This window comes from Acytostelium subglobosum (genome assembly GCF_000787575.1).
Source record: "Acytostelium subglobosum LB1 DNA, scaffold: scaffold20, whole genome shotgun sequence".
NCBI classification, from domain to species: Eukaryota; Evosea; class Eumycetozoa; order Acytosteliales; family Acytosteliaceae; genus Acytostelium; species Acytostelium subglobosum.
The window spans coordinates 451423-469276 of record NW_012236513.1 but is presented as its reverse complement, the minus strand read 5'-3'; the positions used below and the strand labels follow the sequence as shown (position 1 = coordinate 469276).

Below are 17854 nucleotides of genomic sequence, written 5' to 3'. Positions count from 1 at the left end.
GATAATGTACAAGCCTAGAGACCGACATGTCAATGATGAACTCTTTGGTCGATCTCAAAAATCATATAACGAACAGATACTGTTTGTACAATGCCCAACACAACACTTCGATACACTTCAGATCATGGAATGTCTCTCCTGAAATGATCATTATTCGTCGACTACAATGTATCTACGAAGCGGTACCCACTCCTACAAAGATTGAGCAAGTCAGGTCTCTACTTGGTTCATTGTCCTCTAGAGAAGAACGAGCCGTTACATTCGATCTTATTGGATTATCACCTCTACATGTCACTCATCTCATACAACGATGTGGATTGGACCCTAGATCAATCAATGCAATAACCATCGATCAACTCTATCCACCCTTGTTTGATGAGACGTTGGTGGAGTTTAACAGAGGCAACCAATTGGATAGATTGACGCTTTTGATTCAAGATTTCAAGACAACAAACTATAACAAGAACAAAGACCATACTTGGATGAGATTGATTATCAATGACCTGGCAACATGTTTCCATCGTACTCTTACACACTTGACCATCTCATTTCAATGCCCAGGCTATTTGAAGGCACTCAACGAAACACCATCAATATTCTTTGTTCCTCTGGATCGTTTCCCAAGTCTCAAACACCTCCATATGGTCATTCAGGACGTGTCATCGGTCTGAGCTAAAGACTCGGGTTTGTTCATCCAATAAATGACACAATCAATTTCAATCAATCATACAATCGACCATCATTCATTCAAGCTTACCTTACCTTTATTTGTTTGTTGAAGGTGGTACTATGATCACTGGGAGACCTACAACATTGCATGTTGGGTCAGGTACACCACTCCTCTTCACCAAGTCCTTGCCAGTTAACTACCGATGGCGTCACAAGAAATGAATATTCAATGTTTTAACATGTGGCGCCAAAAATTCAAATTGAGATACCTATTTGAAAGATGAGATAAAGATAGAGATAGAATAGAGATAGAGATAGATAAAGATAAAGAGAGAGATAAGATGATGCCAAACTATCATAGAGTAAATGGTACAGGATCTTCACAATCAAGGCCAACAACAACAACACCGCCAACAACATCAAATGGATACACAAGATCAACTACACAGCCACAACAACAACAACAACAACAACAACAACAACAACAACAACAGCAACAGGATGAATTGACATTGTGCAAGATGGAGTTGGCAGAGGTGCGCACAAGATACCTCAAGTTGATGGAGAACTTTGGTGCATTGTCTGAGAGATACACAAAGGATACAAATGCTCTGACAAAGGCCAATGCCTCACTCACTGCCATGCACGACGAGCAGGTGCGAGAGTTTGCCTACACATCTGCCGAGTTGATACATACACGCAATGCCAATCAAGTCACTGAGCAAACGTTGCGTGACATTGCCCGAACATGCATTGACTTGGGACTGGTCGGTCGCGTATCCCTCGACGACCTGGTCGGCATGGACGCGGTGGTCGGCGAGCTCAATCTCATGGTGAAACACATCGCACAGCAGCATCAATCATGCATCGAACAGGAGCACTATGATCAGCTTGACAGCCAGGTGGCAAACCTTCACACACAGCTACATGAGAGCGACACCAAGCAGCGACGAATGGCTGAGGAGAAGGAGGATCTGGCACTGCAGCTGGAGAAGGCAAACAGCGACATCTTCAAGATGCACATGGATACACAAAGCAAGACGGCCAAGATGCGCGTCGATCAACAGCGCATTGCAGAGCTCGAGAAGGAGCTGGCAAAGAAACAGGAGCTGCTGGAGCGCACCGACCTCAGGCTTAACAGCGTGCGCGCACAGTTGGATCAGTCGCGCGGCAGCAACGACGACGATGGCGAGGAGATCAAGGCCTCAATCGAGGAGATTGAAGCACGCCTCGCCACTTTGACCACCAAGCACGAGGAACAGGACGCTGAACAACGCGAACAGATCACAAAGCTGGAGCGTGAATGTCAGCGCGCACTGGACTCGGAGAAAAAGCTCAGCTCGCAGGTCCAGCTTCATCGCACGCGCATCAACGAGCTGGGCGGCCAGAAGGAGCAGGTCGAGCGCAGGCTGGCGCTGTGGGAGGAGTTTGGTAGCGAGATCATGGCCAAGATCAGCAAGTACTATGTGAGTGCCACGTACACCAATCCTTATCCGCTCGAGTCGCTGCGCGTGGAGTTTGGACGATTCATTGGCGATCTGCGACAGGACATCAACGATCACAACAACCTGGCGGATCTTCGACTCATGCAGATGAACAAGATAGTACGAACGATGTGGGAGGCTCTCAGCCTGCCCAACTCGCCACTCCTCTCCAACCTGCTCTCAATCGATCGCAAACTATTTGAAGAGAGTCTTCAACATCTTCGTACACTGATCAACACGACTCTTGCACATGCACATACTCAAAGGCAGCGATGACAATGATCGAATGAATGAACGAGAGAACCAAATGTAACATAATAATAATGGCTAGACCTCATGGTTTGGCATGCCGATCACCATGGTTCTCTTTACTTTCCACAGCAGCGTCCAATGTTCCTCATTGAGTTTGATGGACGGTAGCCTCCACCGCCTCCGCCACCATTCAGTGAAGCAGAGTAATCGCGACGATCAAATGGCTTACTACTATTCTTTGATTTGTCCGCCTCCTCCTCCTTTGCCTTCTTGATTGCATCACGTGCCTCTTGTTCCAATCTCTCACGTGCTGCTTTAGCCTCTTCATCAAATCTCTCCTGTTGTTTCAATCTTGCCAACCTTGATCCATCATCTAGCTCCTCTACAATCTCTTTCTCTGTTATTGATTGAATGAATGAGTGAGTGAATGAATGAATGAATGAATGAATGGGCCATGATGATACGGAGGAGTCACGTACTAAAGTATGTTCTCTTCTGATATTCATTCCATTTGCTTTTAACAATGATGATTGTGGCAAATGATAGTATAATAGTTATCCAAACAGCTTTGTAGTTGATACTAGCAAACTCAAACCAAGTCGTAGCATGTTCCATTAAATTATCTACTGTGTCTCTATTATTAGGTATATCTCCTGCTCCATGTTGTTGTTCGTCGAGGCCACCATGGTTAACATCTCCGTCTTGAGTCAATTCCATTATTAATTAATTATTTGTTAGATAGATAGATAGATAGAGATAGTAATACTTGATTGTTGAATGTTATACAATGAGATAGGGCACTATGTGTCAAAGAATGGGAATGGGGGAAATACAAGAATATGAAGAAGGACCTGATTCACCCCCTCATCTTCACACTTTATAATCGATTCATTGTTCTATTTGATACAGATACATACATTCATTCATCAATCACATATTCAATCAATGGAAGAAGGAGAGATAGTAGACGAACAACCAACAACAACATCAATAACTACACCACTGATACAAGTTAACAAACAACAACAACAACAAACAAATACTAATAATAAGAGAACATTGGATGATATTGAACAATATGAAGATGATCACTTGAGTTGTGATCAACAGGGATCAGTCATCACCGTCGATGGTGTGATTAGCACAAAGACCCAACAACTACATCAACAACAACAACAAAGTCGGAAGAAGAAGAGAGCCAACAGTCAAACACAACAACAACATCAACAACAACAACAACATGATGGAAAGAAAAAGATAAAGACAACTATTAGGATAAAGAACTATGATATATATAAGGTGTTTAGTCCATTCCATAGGATGTTGGATCTAGGACTGTGTCCATCATTGGATGATCTATACACAGAGTTCTTTCATCTTCTCAACATGGACAAGTGTGCATTACTCAATAATGAGATGAAGACATACACTTCATCATCATCATCATCATTGTCGACGAGACAGAGACCGACACAGACACAGAGTCATGAGCAACAGATGAGAATGCCACTGGAGCATCATCACTCAACATTGGAGATTGACTCGATTCAATTCAGAGACGACAGGTCAATGATCGAGACAATCGTGCGCAAGATATGTGGATTCCTCAACAAAGAGTCTAACATGGTGTTGGTCGAGCTGGTCGTCATGTCACTTGGTCTAACCAAGTCAATCGAGCTGCTCAAACATACCCTGGACATTGAGCAACAAGGTGGGATAACGATCAAAGTAGTGACAAAGGACGACGAAGGAGAGCATGATGGAGACGACAATGATGATGAAGCAACAGAGACACAACAGGTCCGAAGGAGGACACCTGGTGGAGTCTTCTTTAGATTGGCTGTGATGTCCATACCGCCAAAGCTCAAACTACAGGTGTTCTCAATGAGTGCACTGTCCAAGTACAAGAAACAGAGACATACCAAGGGCAAAGGAAGATTCACTCTCATCACAGACTTTGTGCCACTGCCATCAATCGAATCGATACGCAACGACCACGAGGTCAATGCCCTTGACGAGGAGTTTGAGCGATTGCTCTCACTCAATGACTGTCCTGTATCTGTTTCCAACGATCACAACAATCACAACAACAACAACATCTTTGGTCGCCACGATGAAATGCAGGTCTGCAACTAAAGGTGCGCGTCGGCGTCGTCGAATAAAAAGTGAGATGAACTGATTGTCTGTTCATTCATTCATTCATTCATTCATCTTTGTTACAATGTATAACAGACTAGTGTATAGATCATTCACTTTGGGTACTAATGTATCGACGGCACTGAGTCGTCAAACACATTCTCTTTCGATGATGATGTCGTCGTCGTCGTCGTCGACTAATGGACAACGATTCAAATACACAACGACGACATCAAACAATGAGATGGCAGTGTTGGAGAATATATACAAGAGGATCATTGGACAACATCATGATAAGGTTATGATCAAGGACACTGGTACATCACATGGTCGTGGACTATTCACAAAGGTCTCCGTGGCAGCTGGTAGTACCATCATCACTGAACAACCATTCGTCTCCCATCCCTCATTCGATCAAGCATCAACAAACTCTGTAACTACCTATACTCTGCTGCGAACGACTACACTGATTGATCGATTGATTGACTCGCTAACTCAATCAATCAATCAATCAATCAATCATACATAGGTATGCTCTCACTGCTTGACCAATCTCCCCACCCCCATCACCAACGCGACAACTACTGGCAACAACAAACATCAACATGTTCATTGTCCCAACTGTCGTCAGAACTACTGTTCAGTCAATTGTAAGAATACAGCAGAGACACAGTATCATCTGGCATGCTGTACATCGATTGATACAGTGAGGAAGTACTGTCAGGCGGAGAAGAGGCGATTCCCACTACTAGCCGCCAAGATAGTAGCCCGTATTCTTCTCGGATATCACTTCAACAAGACAATGGAGCATTGGGAGAATCTTCAAGTGTTGTCATTCGCCAAGGTAAATGTCTTGTCAGGTCATGTCACATGATCATTCATTCACTCACTCGATAATTCATTCAATCAATCTATCAATCATGATACAGAAAGATCCACCAATGGAGTGGAAAGACGATTACCTAGCATTCCAACGCGCAATGTTAACAAAGGAGAGCAATAAGAAGAGTGAGTTGAGTTCATTGACTGAGTTGGCGATTGATCAAGACTTGGACACTTACCCACCATTACCCCTCTGGAACTATCCCAACCCACCCTCACATCCTAACACTCAATCAAGAGTTCAACTATGAATGGTTCGTTAGAGTAATGCAGATACTGTATATTAATACTGTCGGAATACAGGTTGGCGCTACGACACCAACAGCAGCCACACCAGATTCTGGTATTGGATTGTATTACTTGGCATCATTCATCAATCACAGTTGTGAACCAAACTGTTTCCTGGCATTCCCCAATGATCATACTCTCAATCTAGTGGCATTGAAGCCTTTGAAACAAGGTGACGAGTTGACCATCTCCTATGGCGATCCGAACAAAGACTATGTCGAGCGACAAAGTCACCTCTTTGACAACTATGGTTTCAGTTGTCAATGTCCCAAGTGTTTACTGGATCTGCCATCCAAGCGTCCCAAGAAGCCTCTCGCGGCGGATAAGTAGATATTAAATCAAGAACCAGGCCTGGACTCTTTGAGTTGAACAATCAATGCTTCACCTGGTTGAGTTTTGATCAAAATGCGGAGTCCGACCTGATCAGATCACTCAATCAATTTCCCCCATCAAGGGTTGCGGATGATCAACCCAGGGATTGTTGGGTTGGTCTCGGAGTCGCAGGACAATGCTTGTTGATGAAGACTTGATTATCATTCATAAAAGTAGTACCATAGATCAAATGAGCAATGTAATATTAATACTGTTGGCATTTGTCCTTTCAGTTTTGGTTGATCATAGGTCATGTGATCAATCGATTGAACTCGCTTATATCAATATAGGAGTCAATCCATCTTCAACAAACTCATCTTTGTTGTGCGGATTGTCATCAATATCAATCAACGATGCTTGTCCAAACATAACATCTGCCTTCCTCTCATTTAAGACACTCATATCAAATCCAGTCAACACAATGGTCAATATCCAACTTGCATCAGGACAGTACTTTATCACCGAGAATACCGGAGTCTTTAGTCAAGACCTCAACTTCACCTTTAATGGTGCAGCCCCACCCTTGTCTTCCGACTTCTACTTAGAAGGGTCACAATTTCTTTCCATCTATGGCAATGATCAGTCTCCAAAGATCACCGTCTCTCTAAACAACCTCAACATATATGATGGCCTGACCAACCAACCGAGCAATGTCATCAGCATCCTTGGCTCCAACACAAACATCACGCTCAATAATGTTCATATCCACAACTGCACTGGCTTTGAATGGATCTTGATAATGACAGCCAACATTGTCAACCCCAAAGGAGGACCATCTTGTTTTCTTGCACTCAACAACTGTTCATTCACAAACAACATGGTTACTGACCAACTATTGAATTTACAACAGGCCAATGTGACCATTGACAATTGTCTATTTGACCAATTTAGTAGTGCCGCCCTCGTCTTGTACCAGAGCCATATCGAAATCACCAACTCCGTCTATTCCAACTCAAACAACAGCCTTGTTGTCCCCAACTTCTACGACACCCCTCTCATCCAAGGACAAGACAGTATTACCATGGACAATTGTACCTTCTCAAATTTATCTTGGAGAGAAACCCTCGTTGTAATTGGTCCCAACTCTTTCCTTTCCAACATCAACCTTGTCAATATCACTCATTCTGACTACTACCTTGATGTCTATGGCGACACCATCTTAACCAATATTAGAGTAGGTGGGACATTCTCCTCTGGCTCAGTTCTAATAGAATGTCAAGAGAAAGCCAACCTAACAATCAGCGGTATCAACATGTCCTCTGCTGATCATGGTGGCCCATCAATCACCAAATGCAATATTTCCTCAACTTGTAACATTGCTGGCGTCAATGTCCCGCACTGTCCAACCAAGCACCATCTCAATGGTGCCGAAATTGCCGGCATCACTATTGGAGCAGTCGCCGGGCTTATTATCATCCTTCTAGTCATACTACACTTGATCAAGAAGAGAAATACTTCATCGTATCAATCAATCAACCAATAAACTTGAATGAATGAATGAATGAATAATGTTGCATCGAGTCGCGTGGACAGTCAGTCCAAGCCCATGTTTATTGATTGAATGATTGCAGTTAGAAGCCACTGCCGCCACCTCCACTGCCAATGCCGCCGCCGCTGCCACTGTTTAGTTGAGAGTCCTCGGTCCAGAATCTTGCACGATGGTCATTGCTACAAGTCATCAAAGCATTCTCTACAGGCGATGACGCAATCCATCGTATCGATTGAATGTGTCCAGACAACTTCTGCACGCACTCCTTTGTTCTGCTGTTATAAACTGCCACTGACGATGGCTGTTCATCCAATGTAATAATAAAGTCTTCTGTACAATTGAACAGAGCGCATAGTCTGTTCTTCTGCTCGTGTGGTGGAGGTTGATAGTTAGTTGAGCCCGACTCGTCGACGCTGGCCAGCAACGAAGCGATGACTTACAGAGTTGTTGGACAAGTTGACGCCAGTGTTGATCGATTGAATCATGCGACCAGAGGATATCTCCCATAGTTTGACAAAGCTGTCTCGTCCACAGGACAGCAGATACTTTTGATTCTTTGAGATCTGGACAGAGGTGACATCGTTGCCACTGTGCGGACTGGGCAATGTGTTGATCAGACTCATGTTGACTGCGTCCCAGATCTTGATGGTGGCATCCTTGGAGCAACTGGCGAATATGTTGCCATCGACAGAGTAGCGCACCTGATTGATGGGGCCGTGATGATGTTCGTTGACTTTGCGCGCTGTGAACGATTGGAATGTGTTGACGTCGTACAGACGGATCATGTGGTGGTCGGTGCCCGCCAGGATCATGTCGCCACACGGGTGGAAGTTGATGGTGCGCACGCTGTGTGTGTCCTGCAGGAACTTGAACGAGCGCTTCAGCGACGACTTGTAGTCGTAGAAGCGGATGGTGCAGTCCTTGGAGGCGGACGCGAGGATTGGTGCCGACGGGTGGAAGTCGAGGTCGGTGATCGGCTGTGTGTGATCATAGAACGTTCTGATGACGGGTCGCGATGGGGCAAAGTCCTCAGTGGTCTCGTTCTTTGTTTGATTATAATTGCGCATCTTGTTGACATCCAACAACTTGATCGATGTATCTGATGAGCCTGTCGCCACAAACTTTCCATCCCAACTGAACTTGGCGCATCTACATGCATTCTTATGAGTCGTTATGAACTTTGTCAAGAATGACACCTTTGATGGTGTAACATTCTGCATCGCCGCAGCATTATCAAAGTCCAATCCCTTTGTTCTATCTCCTCCAATTGTATCAATACCGTCTGTGTCCATTTCTGTTTGATCGATTAGATTGAATGAACGAGTCAGTCGTCATCGCTACACTTTAGAGTTAGTTGTTGTATATATACCATCGAATAGTGTATTTGAATCCTTTGTTGGACCTATCGTTCCTTGTATGACTTGTGACAATCTGTTGCTTGCATCTGATGGTAGAGGACATGGTATCATCGTTGATTCACTCAGCTTTGTAGCCTCATTGATGAATCCATCATGTACCAATTGATTTATTATCAAAGAGTACAAGTCCCTCTGTTCCTCCTTCATTCCTTTATCTATCTATATATGTTTGTATGTGTATGTAAATGAATATGATTGATGAATATGAATGATTGAATGAATGGGACTGCGTTGCGAGACTTGTCAAAGTTGTGAAGTTCCTTTCAATTTGCATGGTTTTTGAGGTTCAACACTCTGACTCACGACCTGTTTGAATTCAAAAGTTCAATCATTCATTCAATCATTCAATCATTCATACTTAGTTGTTGTAATAGTAGTTATTATAAATCTCATTCATCCATTCAATCAATCAATCAATCAATCAATATATATCTAAATATACTTTATATACATATAATTAAACAAACAAACAAAATAACAGGATGCCAACTACAATCTATGAAGGAAATCCAACAGCTCCAAATGATCTTGCGTCACTAAAGACATTGGTTGGAAGGAAATACCAGAACTTGATCGAAAGAACTATTACCTTCTTACCACATAGATGGGCTGCTGCTGCTTGTATGTAGCATTATTCATCATTCATTCAATCGATCATTCAATCAATCAACCGACCGATCGATCAATCATTCATCATTCATCATTCATTAACTAACTTGATTAATTAATTTGTTACACTATAGTATTATTAATCTTATATATCTTGAGAGTGTATACATCTGGAGGTGGATGGTACGTTGTTACCTATGCACTTGGAATCTTCTTGTTGACGCAGCTGATAGCATTCCTCTCGCCAAAGTGGGACCCAGATAGCGATGTTGATGGTCTCAACGTGTCTCTCCCAACCAAAGGTGATGAGGAAGTCAAGCCATTCGTAAGAAGACTCCCAGAGTTCTTGTTCTGGTTAGTATCCCATTCATTCATTCAATCATTCAATCAATCAATCATGAACTGACCAACTAACTTATGCTCGATCAATCAATCAAACATACATACTTACAGGCATCTAATTGTAAAGGCATTGACTATTGCCATCTTCTGCACATTCATTCCATTCCTCGATCTGCCAGTGTTCTGGCCAATTCTCTTGATGTACTTCTTTGTCTTGTTCGCCATCACCATGAAGAACCAGATCAGACACATGATCAAGCACAAGTATATCCCCTTCACAGTTGGCAAGAAGGTCTACAACACAAGAGACTAGACAAGATAGAATGAATCAATAGGAGAGAGCACGACGAGCAGGAACAGCAGTGGATACTCTAGAGCGTAGACTGTAGAATGAATGAATGAAGACTTAAAGAATGAACATTCATTACGACTTTGATTATTATCTTATATAACTTTATTCCAATCTTATCATCATCCAGATCATGGACTCGAGCGACAGACGGAATAGTTGCTGCTTGGGCGAGTCAGCACGTTCGTAAAAGACAAGGAGGTGATCGCCATGCAGCGTGGCGTTGAGCGCTGCGGTCGATGATGGTGGGATGTCTCCAGTTGTGTTGTGCACGCTCCATTGAAGTGATTCCAGGTTGAGCAGGTAGATCTGATTGAGAAGGCGCGCGCTTTGATGCCAGCCGCCAAAGACTACCAGGACGCCATTCCAGAGGATGGTCGTGTGGCCGACCATGGGAGGTGGCGCGACGCCGTGGCACGGCACCATCTGCCAGGTCTGGCTGCGGCTGGCCGATGCCGAGAACTTGAAGCGGTGGAAGCTGTCCTCGATCGACGCCATCACATACTTGATGGTCTCTGCAAACATCTGCGGCGAGATGGCACTCGTGTTGTTAGAGATGGCGTCCATCGTCGTCTTGACGGTGGCTTTGTGCATGCCTGGGATGTTGATCTGACGATGGGCATTGTCATCGATGAACACCTTGTAGATGCGCTTGGCCACGGTCTTGAGCTGCTCGCGCTCCTCTAGGGTGGTGTTGGGCATGACGCTAAAGGCGCGAACCGACTCGTAAAAGATGAGGTTCTCCTCGTTGAACTCGGTCTTCATGTGCTCAAAGAACACCTTGTACGTGGAGCCTGTGCGGTCCTTCAGCACGTTGGCCAAATTCTCCTCGAGCATCATCGTCGCCAGGTTGAGGCTGAACAGGCTAGAGTGTGGCTTGCCATTGGCGCTCCAGCCGCCAAACTGATACATTCGCTCGTTGTATACGATGGAACCGCTGTTGGGCAGTGGCAGCTTGGAGTAGATGTTGGTGTCGGATGACAGGAAGTTATAGTTATCGTCCTTGCTCTCCAACTCTGACTTTATCTGTGCCAGTCTGTCCAAGATGTCCGAGAATGGCGGTCTGTTCAAAGGATCTCCAGACCAACAATCCTTGATCAAGTCGCCAAATGATGGCAAACAATCAGGTGGCAATGATGGTCGTTGGCCATTTATCACCATTGACTATTGATATGGGTATGAGTGTTAGTCTGAGTGTTTGCGTGTGGCGCGTTTAGCGAGGGAGGTGACAACATACGGAGAATCGCTCGTGGTCTTGGAATGCGATGGATCTGGTCAACAACTCATATAAGATGATGCCATATGAGTATACATCAGTGAGCTCATGGTAGTTCACCTTTTGGAGTATCTCTGGTGCATGCCAGGCTATTTGATGGGTGGTGTGGAATGGTTCCAGGTGTCAATCAATAAATCAATAAACCAAACATCAAACTATCATACGGGATACTTACACTTTGGATTGATACTGTCTGTTGGGAAGAGAGCTGGGAGAATGGATACATGGGAGAGGTCGCAGAGGTAGGCCTTGACACCCGATTCAACTTGGGTTGATCGCTCGAGTTGAATGGATGATGTGGAAAGGTTGGTGACTAGACATGGCGGTGTGAGTTGTTGCAGTGGCTCCATAGCCTGTGCAATGTCAATGGCAATCTTGAGCTTGTGTCGCCAGGACATGTCAGGGTACTTCTGGCGATCTTGTGTGTACTCGGACAGAATGGTGGCGTACTCTTGCTCGGCACCCGAGGGATTGGCCGAGATGATGGCCAGGGGACTGAGCGATATACCAATGATGCCCACAATGTTGGGATGGCGCAGGTTGTGTAGCGCCAGTGCCTCCTGGCGGAACATCGACAGCACTTTGTTACAGTCGATTGGGTTGTTGGACGGGGCGTTGTAGCGTTTGATGCTGACGACGCGGCCGTGCAGACGGCCGACCGATGTGGTGACCGACGTCGACATGAGGTACTCGACGTGCTGGTCCGAGATGATCTGTACGTCGTTGAAGTCGATTTCGTCGACCTGGCTCGTGAGGAGGTCATGGTCGAGCAGCACAGATGTAATGTGGATGGGGATGGTCAGGTCGAGGCTGGGCACATGTGTGCCAACCACCGAGGAGCTGGACGATGTCAGCGACGAGGTTGACTCCTTGCGCTCAAACACTGTCGCACCCTTTGACTCCTTTCGCTCAATCACCATGCTGTGTTGCTTGCCATTCATACTCTTGGACGAGTTCTTGCGCTGTTGTGTGGATGTCAGAGATGGCGATGGCATGTCTGGTGTGTTGCTGCCACTGCCACCGCCAGGTAATTGTTTGTGTTGCTGGCAATATACGTCCTTTTCGCCACGGACAATCGCGCGCTCGCAATCGTCTAGCTTGAAGTAGTAAGGATGGGCCAGTCTGAGTGATGTGCAATGTGAGCAGGCCACAAATGTGCGACAAGTGAGGCGGTACCACTTGGTGATGAGCGCGTCTGTGATGCTGTAGATGTACAAGGAGAGTGCCGAGCATGCCTCAGACGCTCGCGTCGTGATCTCGATTGTGTTGGTCGCGGGATCGACCACAACCAATATGCGTTCGCCATGTGTGTCGTCCGCGGCGCTGGCAGACTGGCCACCGCCGTCAACATTTTCATCGGGCACCAACACGGCGACATTTTGCCAGCACTTGAGCAGGTGGCAGACTTGCATCAGCCTGGAGAGCAGGCGGCCAAACAGTCCGTGGGGCAGGAAGTCCAAGATGTAGCGACGTGTGTATTGTAGCATGTCTTGGGTCTCGGGGTATGCGTCCCAGACAGCCTCGCAGGTGAATGGCACGCCAGTGCGCACGGGTGTCGCGGGCTGAGGCAGCAGCGATGAGACCAGCACCCAACCCAGTCGCGAGTTGAACGAGCTCGAGCGTCCATTGCGCACCTTTGAGTTGGCCGTGAACTTGACCATCGCGGCCATGGCCATCGAGGGCTTTCTCAGGTCGATCTGTGCAGTGGTGTGATCAGTGATGATTGTGTAAAGATTGATCGCGAGGTCGTTGCACTCGAGCAGCGACAGGAAGAGCGAGAAGAAGCGCTCAGGAACATGGTACTGTGTGTTGGGTCCCCAAACATATCGCAGGATTCTGTGCGGGAGCACACCACGAATCGATTCGCTATCGTCGTGTGCTGGAGCTGAGGTCGAGGGGAGGGCCTGGGGGTCATGCGCCAGGAGCGATGCGATGGCACGCGCGATCCACTTGGGATTGAGCGTGATCACCTCGGTCTTGGTCGGCGCTGAGCCTGGCTCGAGACGGATGAACTGCTCGAACGATGTGATCGAGCCCAGCGCGTTGAACAATGACTTGAGCTGCGTGAAGTGTGGTTCATTGTGCAGCTCCATCGTCTTGGCCAGCTGCAGGAAGTGCTTGCGCGTGACCAATGGTGGTGACATGAGGTTGGCCTCCTCACGCAGGTAGTCCTCCAGGAACATGAATGCCGCCGGGTACGTCTGCTTGAGTATGGGCAGCTTGGCCACGTAGTTCTTGACATCGCGGCGCAGCCTGCTGAGGCCGTCGCCATCACTGCGAGTCGCAGACACGCAGTGTATCGAGATCTGAAGGGTGGGGAACTGGCTGCGGAAGTACAGCAGCAGGCGATCCATTGTCTTCTCGGCCGCGCTCTTCTTGGGACACTGATCGAGGTGAGTGCCCGCTAGGTACACCACGGCCTTGCGGTCCTTGAGGTAGATCAGATGCAGGTATGACTTGAGTGTCTGCTCGTGGCTGTTATTGTGCTCGCTGTTGCCGTGCTGGCCGGCCTGTGCCAAGAGCGTGGCGATGTTAAATGCCACCATGTAGACGATGTTTGGCACGTAGAAGATGTGGCCCACATCATTCTTGAGGCCCTCAAACTCCCATAGATGGATCGTTACCAGCTTCTTCTTGCGACTGGCCTCCACGCCCTCGATATGCAGGTGGCACTGCCAGTCGTGAATGTCGAGCACGTCGGTCGGAGACGGTGCTGCCACGGCTGCCTTTGGAAGTTTGCGCAGACATTTGATCAGACTGCTTTTGCCGGCTGCCTTCTCGCCCACTACGATCACACGCGTGCGGTAGCAGGGCACGTTAGCCCTCATGATCTCGGAGAAGTATGTGAATATGCCCTCCTTGCCGCGGGCCACATATTTCTCGGGTATGTTGTCGCGCAGTGGCTTGTTGCCCATGATGTCCAAGGAGACCAAATGATTGAGCGCAACAATGCCAGGAGGCAGACGCGCGATGTTGTTGTTGGCCAATCGCAACTCGATTAGAGACTGCAGACGGTGGATGGCCGAGGAGATGGCTTGGATCTGGTTGTTGTCCAGGAACAGCTTCTTCAGGTTGGTTAGCATCAACAGCTGGGGCGGCAACGCTGTCAGCTTGTTGGTGTTGAGGTTGAGTTCGAGCAGACCAGTCAATCGTTGGATTGCTGGCGAGAGCTCAGTGATCACGTTGTCATGCAGTGAGAGCACCTGTAAATGATCGGCCAGGGCTAGCACGGCCTCTGGTATCTTTGTAAGTTGGTTGTTGCTCAGGTCCACGTACCTCAGGCGAGACTTTGATGATGCGCCCAAGTCGCCAGATGTGACTCCAATGTCGCCCAACTGATTGTTAGCTGCTTTAAGTACTTCAAGTGATTGTAGTCTGTGTGTGAGTGGAAGGGAGAGGGTTAGCGATCGGAATAGTTCCAGATGTGATTGAATGATTGACTTACTGGAATATGTCAAGAGGCAGGGCAGTAAGATTGTTGTTGGATATGTTGAGTGTTGAAAGGGTGGTCCACTTGGAGAGTGATGGAAGGACGGTCAGTTGGTTACGACGCACGCTGAATGTCTCGAGATGTGTCAGTCGCGCTCCAATAAAGTCAGCATGCAACGGCAGTATCTCTGTGAGTTGATTCTCGTCCATGTGGATGACCTTTAGAGAGGTGAGACGGGCAAGGTCGCCCACGGGGAACACCTGGAAACGGTTGCGTTCCAGGTGTATCTCCTGGACCATGCGTGACATCTGTTTCAACTCGCTGGGTAGGGTGTCAAGCTCCATGCCTGTCAGGTCTAAACGGCTGGCCGCGCTTCTTGCGCGTGTCGGTGCCAGTGCCAATGCCATGGCCATGCTTTTGGTCTCGGCGCTAATGAATGAGTACACTAAATTACAGGTGCTTTGCTCTTGGAAGCTAAAGGTGATGACGGTCTTGATGTCACTGCTGCAGTACACCGTGAGGCTGGGCATCGCCTCGCGCCGGGTGTGTGCCGCGGCCATGATCACCTTCAACACGCTACTGAATAATAATACAAGCTCGGTTGTTGCTGTCGCACCATTCGCAGCGGCATCGGCGGCCGCTGTGGTTGCCGACGCATCCTTGGCGTGCCAGATCAAGTGGCGCTGTGTGAACCACATTGTGCCCGGCGTGGCGGGGCCTCGTGGGTTGGCCACAAGCACTCGCTCCACATATAGTATGGTGGCATCCTCGTGTGTCTTGTCTTCGTCCGACTTGAACAGATGATTACACTGTGATATGAACATCGTCAAGATCTCGCGCGCTGTCGCCCTGTGCTGCTCGGACAGTGGCGCCTCTGACACGGTGCACGCAGTCGGGCGCAGCAGATACGTGTGCAAGCGATCGACCAGCAACTCCATCGTCGTGCCATTGAAGCAGCTGTACACCAACAGTTCGCTAAGGTAATTAATAAACCTAAACAATATCGACTTGTTTGGCTGGTTCATCTTCCTCAGCATCAGCAACAGCAATGACTCTGAGTAAAGTGTTCATTATGGTCCCAGTGTGTTAGTGGGGCGTGGGGTGTGGGGTTGGGGCTGGAATGATTCCAAGCCCAATCGATCAATCAATCAACATACCTGTCTGGTAATAGTTCAAAAGGGTCTCGAAGAACTCGGAACTGATGATTGGCTCGGGTAGTTGATGCATGAACTCGACCAGGAGCTCGGCAACGACGTCGACGCGGTATTGGCTGAGGTCGACTACGGCCTGCGCATTGCTGTTGTACTGCTGCACGATGTCTTGTACAGCACCTGAAGCTCGCAGGGGTTGCTCATTGCGGAAGAGGTGTGCCTGCGCCAGGCCCGTGCTGCTCTCGAGCACATTGAATATATCGTTGAGGATTGAGGGCATCGCGTTGCCATGCTCGCTCTTGTAGCGAAGGATGACTCGCAATGGTATGCCAAAGATGCCTTCGAATGGAGTCGTCTGTTCGAGTGGCGTCGGGGCGATGAACGACGACTGGCTCTTGTAGACCTCCTTGGTCTGCTGCACAAGCTTGCCCATGCGCTCCTTACTCAGCGACATCTTGCCCAGGAAGTGCTTGACCTTCTCGCTCGCGCCAATCGGCTTCTGCATCGTGCCCTGGCTGCTGATCAATGGCGGCAACTTGATTGGCTTCTTTGCTGTGGCCGACCCAGACATGATACTCAATGATCCCTTGCGTGGTGATGTCACCAATGGAGGTTGACCTTGACCTTGAGGTTGAGTCTGAGGCTGGGCCTGAGTCTGGCCGCCAAGTTTGAGTTGCTCGACGCGAACAGAATTCATCGCCGGCGAACCGTTGCCGGCACTAACGGATATTTTCCTTGGTGAAGGTAGCCTGCCGCGTCTGATCTCTCCCGCTGAGCCAGTCATAAGTGGCGGGGTCGACGACGATGACGCAGAGTCATTGGAGCCATTCAAAGTTGTGTTGCGCAATGGTGGAAGTGAAGGTGTCGCGATAGAGGAGGTGTGAATGACCTCGTCTTCACTGTCGCTGTCCACATCTGGTATTATTGATGATGATATATTATTGTTGTTGTTGTTGTTGGTTGGTCTGGGGCTATTGCTTGGACTGCTAATGCTGCTTATACTACTGTTACTTCTGTTTCTACTGTTGCTACTTGATAAATAAGATAGAGGTGATGGTGATATTGGTCTAGTCGATGGTGGGAATTGTACATTGAAGTTGCTTATTGGTGATGGTTTGGCGCCGGTCGATGTTGTAGTGGTAGTTGTTGGCGTGGATGTGGCTGTGGGTGTGGCTGTGGGTGTGGCTGTGGGTGTGGCCGCAGAAGTTTGAGTGGAAGTTGGGGTGGCGGCGGAAGTTGGAATGGAAGTTGGAGTGGCGGTGGTAATATTACTGGTTGTTGTTGGTGATACAATAGTTGTAATGATGGACTCTGATTGAAGAATTTCTTCTTCATCTTCCATCATGTCCATCATCATCTTTGAAAGGTTTGAAAAGGTTGTGTTTGAAAAAGACAAACAAACAATCAAATAAACAATGTCAAAGTGTAAAGTTAAGTTATCTGTTTATGTGAATGTATATATGGATTAGTGTTTGATCAGAATGTAGAATCAATCAATGTTTGATCTGTCTGGGCTGTGAATGGTCCAAACGGTTCTGAGCGTTTGACTCCTGGTATACGGCCCACTAACTCATTCAATCATTCATTCAATCACCCAACCACACATTCTACCCTACCATCACTTACTATCTCTGGCATGTCGCATGCTTAGCCAGCCAACTGATCAATTCACAAGTATTTGAATTCTTTGGGGCAAGGCCCATCATG

General features: G+C 47.4%; 8 protein-coding genes across 8 annotated transcripts; 5 read left to right on the top strand and 3 right to left on the bottom strand.

The window, feature by feature from the left end:
• Positions 1 to 1010: 1010 nt before the first annotated feature.
• On the top strand, positions 1011 to 2429 carry SAMD00019534_090090 (hypothetical protein; the record flags this gene model as incomplete). Its single annotated transcript, XM_012895898.1, has 2 exons — positions 1011 to 1031; positions 1119 to 2429. 2 exons carry the CDS (start codon positions 1011 to 1013, stop codon positions 2427 to 2429), a joined length of 1332 nt encoding a protein of 443 aa, XP_012751352.1.
• Positions 2430 to 2521: 92 nt separating this feature from the next.
• On the bottom strand, positions 2522 to 2911 carry SAMD00019534_090080 (hypothetical protein; the record flags this gene model as incomplete). Its single annotated transcript, XM_012895897.1, has 2 exons — positions 2522 to 2800; positions 2885 to 2911. 2 exons carry the CDS (start codon positions 2909 to 2911, stop codon positions 2522 to 2524), a joined length of 306 nt encoding a protein of 101 aa, XP_012751351.1.
• Positions 2912 to 3350: 439 nt separating this feature from the next.
• On the top strand, positions 3351 to 4541 carry SAMD00019534_090070 (hypothetical protein; the record flags this gene model as incomplete). The annotated part of the gene is made up of 1 exon (XM_012895896.1): positions 3351 to 4541. The coding sequence occupies one exon, from the start codon at positions 3351 to 3353 to the stop codon at positions 4539 to 4541; it is 1191 nt and encodes a 396-aa protein (XP_012751350.1).
• A 175-nt stretch (positions 4542 to 4716) lies between these two features.
• Positions 4717 to 6041, top strand: SAMD00019534_090060 (hypothetical protein; the record flags this gene model as incomplete). The annotated part of the gene is made up of 4 exons (XM_012895895.1): positions 4717 to 4974; positions 5071 to 5385; positions 5471 to 5549; positions 5662 to 6041. The coding sequence occupies 4 exons, from the start codon at positions 4717 to 4719 to the stop codon at positions 6039 to 6041; spliced, it is 1032 nt and encodes a 343-aa protein (XP_012751349.1).
• Positions 6042 to 6504: 463 nt separating this feature from the next.
• On the top strand, positions 6505 to 7566 carry SAMD00019534_090050 (hypothetical protein; the record flags this gene model as incomplete). The annotated part of the gene is made up of 1 exon (XM_012895894.1): positions 6505 to 7566. One exon carries the CDS (start codon positions 6505 to 6507, stop codon positions 7564 to 7566), a length of 1062 nt encoding a protein of 353 aa, XP_012751348.1.
• A 100-nt stretch (positions 7567 to 7666) lies between these two features.
• SAMD00019534_090040 (hypothetical protein) lies at positions 7667 to 9140 on the bottom strand (the record flags this gene model as incomplete). The annotated part of the gene is made up of 3 exons (XM_012895893.1): positions 7667 to 7939; positions 8013 to 8866; positions 8942 to 9140. Coding segments are annotated over 3 exons (1326 nt in total), but the record flags the coding sequence as incomplete, so codon positions are not given.
• Positions 9141 to 9472: 332 nt separating this feature from the next.
• Positions 9473 to 10254, top strand: SAMD00019534_090030 (hypothetical protein; the record flags this gene model as incomplete). The annotated part of the gene is made up of 3 exons (XM_012895892.1): positions 9473 to 9611; positions 9734 to 9953; positions 10053 to 10254. The coding sequence occupies 3 exons, from the start codon at positions 9473 to 9475 to the stop codon at positions 10252 to 10254; spliced, it is 561 nt and encodes a 186-aa protein (XP_012751346.1).
• Positions 10255 to 10395: 141 nt separating this feature from the next.
• Positions 10396 to 17489, bottom strand: SAMD00019534_090020 (hypothetical protein; the record flags this gene model as incomplete). The annotated part of the gene is made up of 5 exons (XM_012895891.1): positions 10396 to 11454; positions 11528 to 11655; positions 11742 to 14941; positions 15012 to 16050; positions 16154 to 17489. The coding sequence occupies 5 exons, from the start codon at positions 17487 to 17489 to the stop codon at positions 10396 to 10398; spliced, it is 6762 nt and encodes a 2253-aa protein (XP_012751345.1).
• Positions 17490 to 17854: the final 365 nt, after the last annotated feature.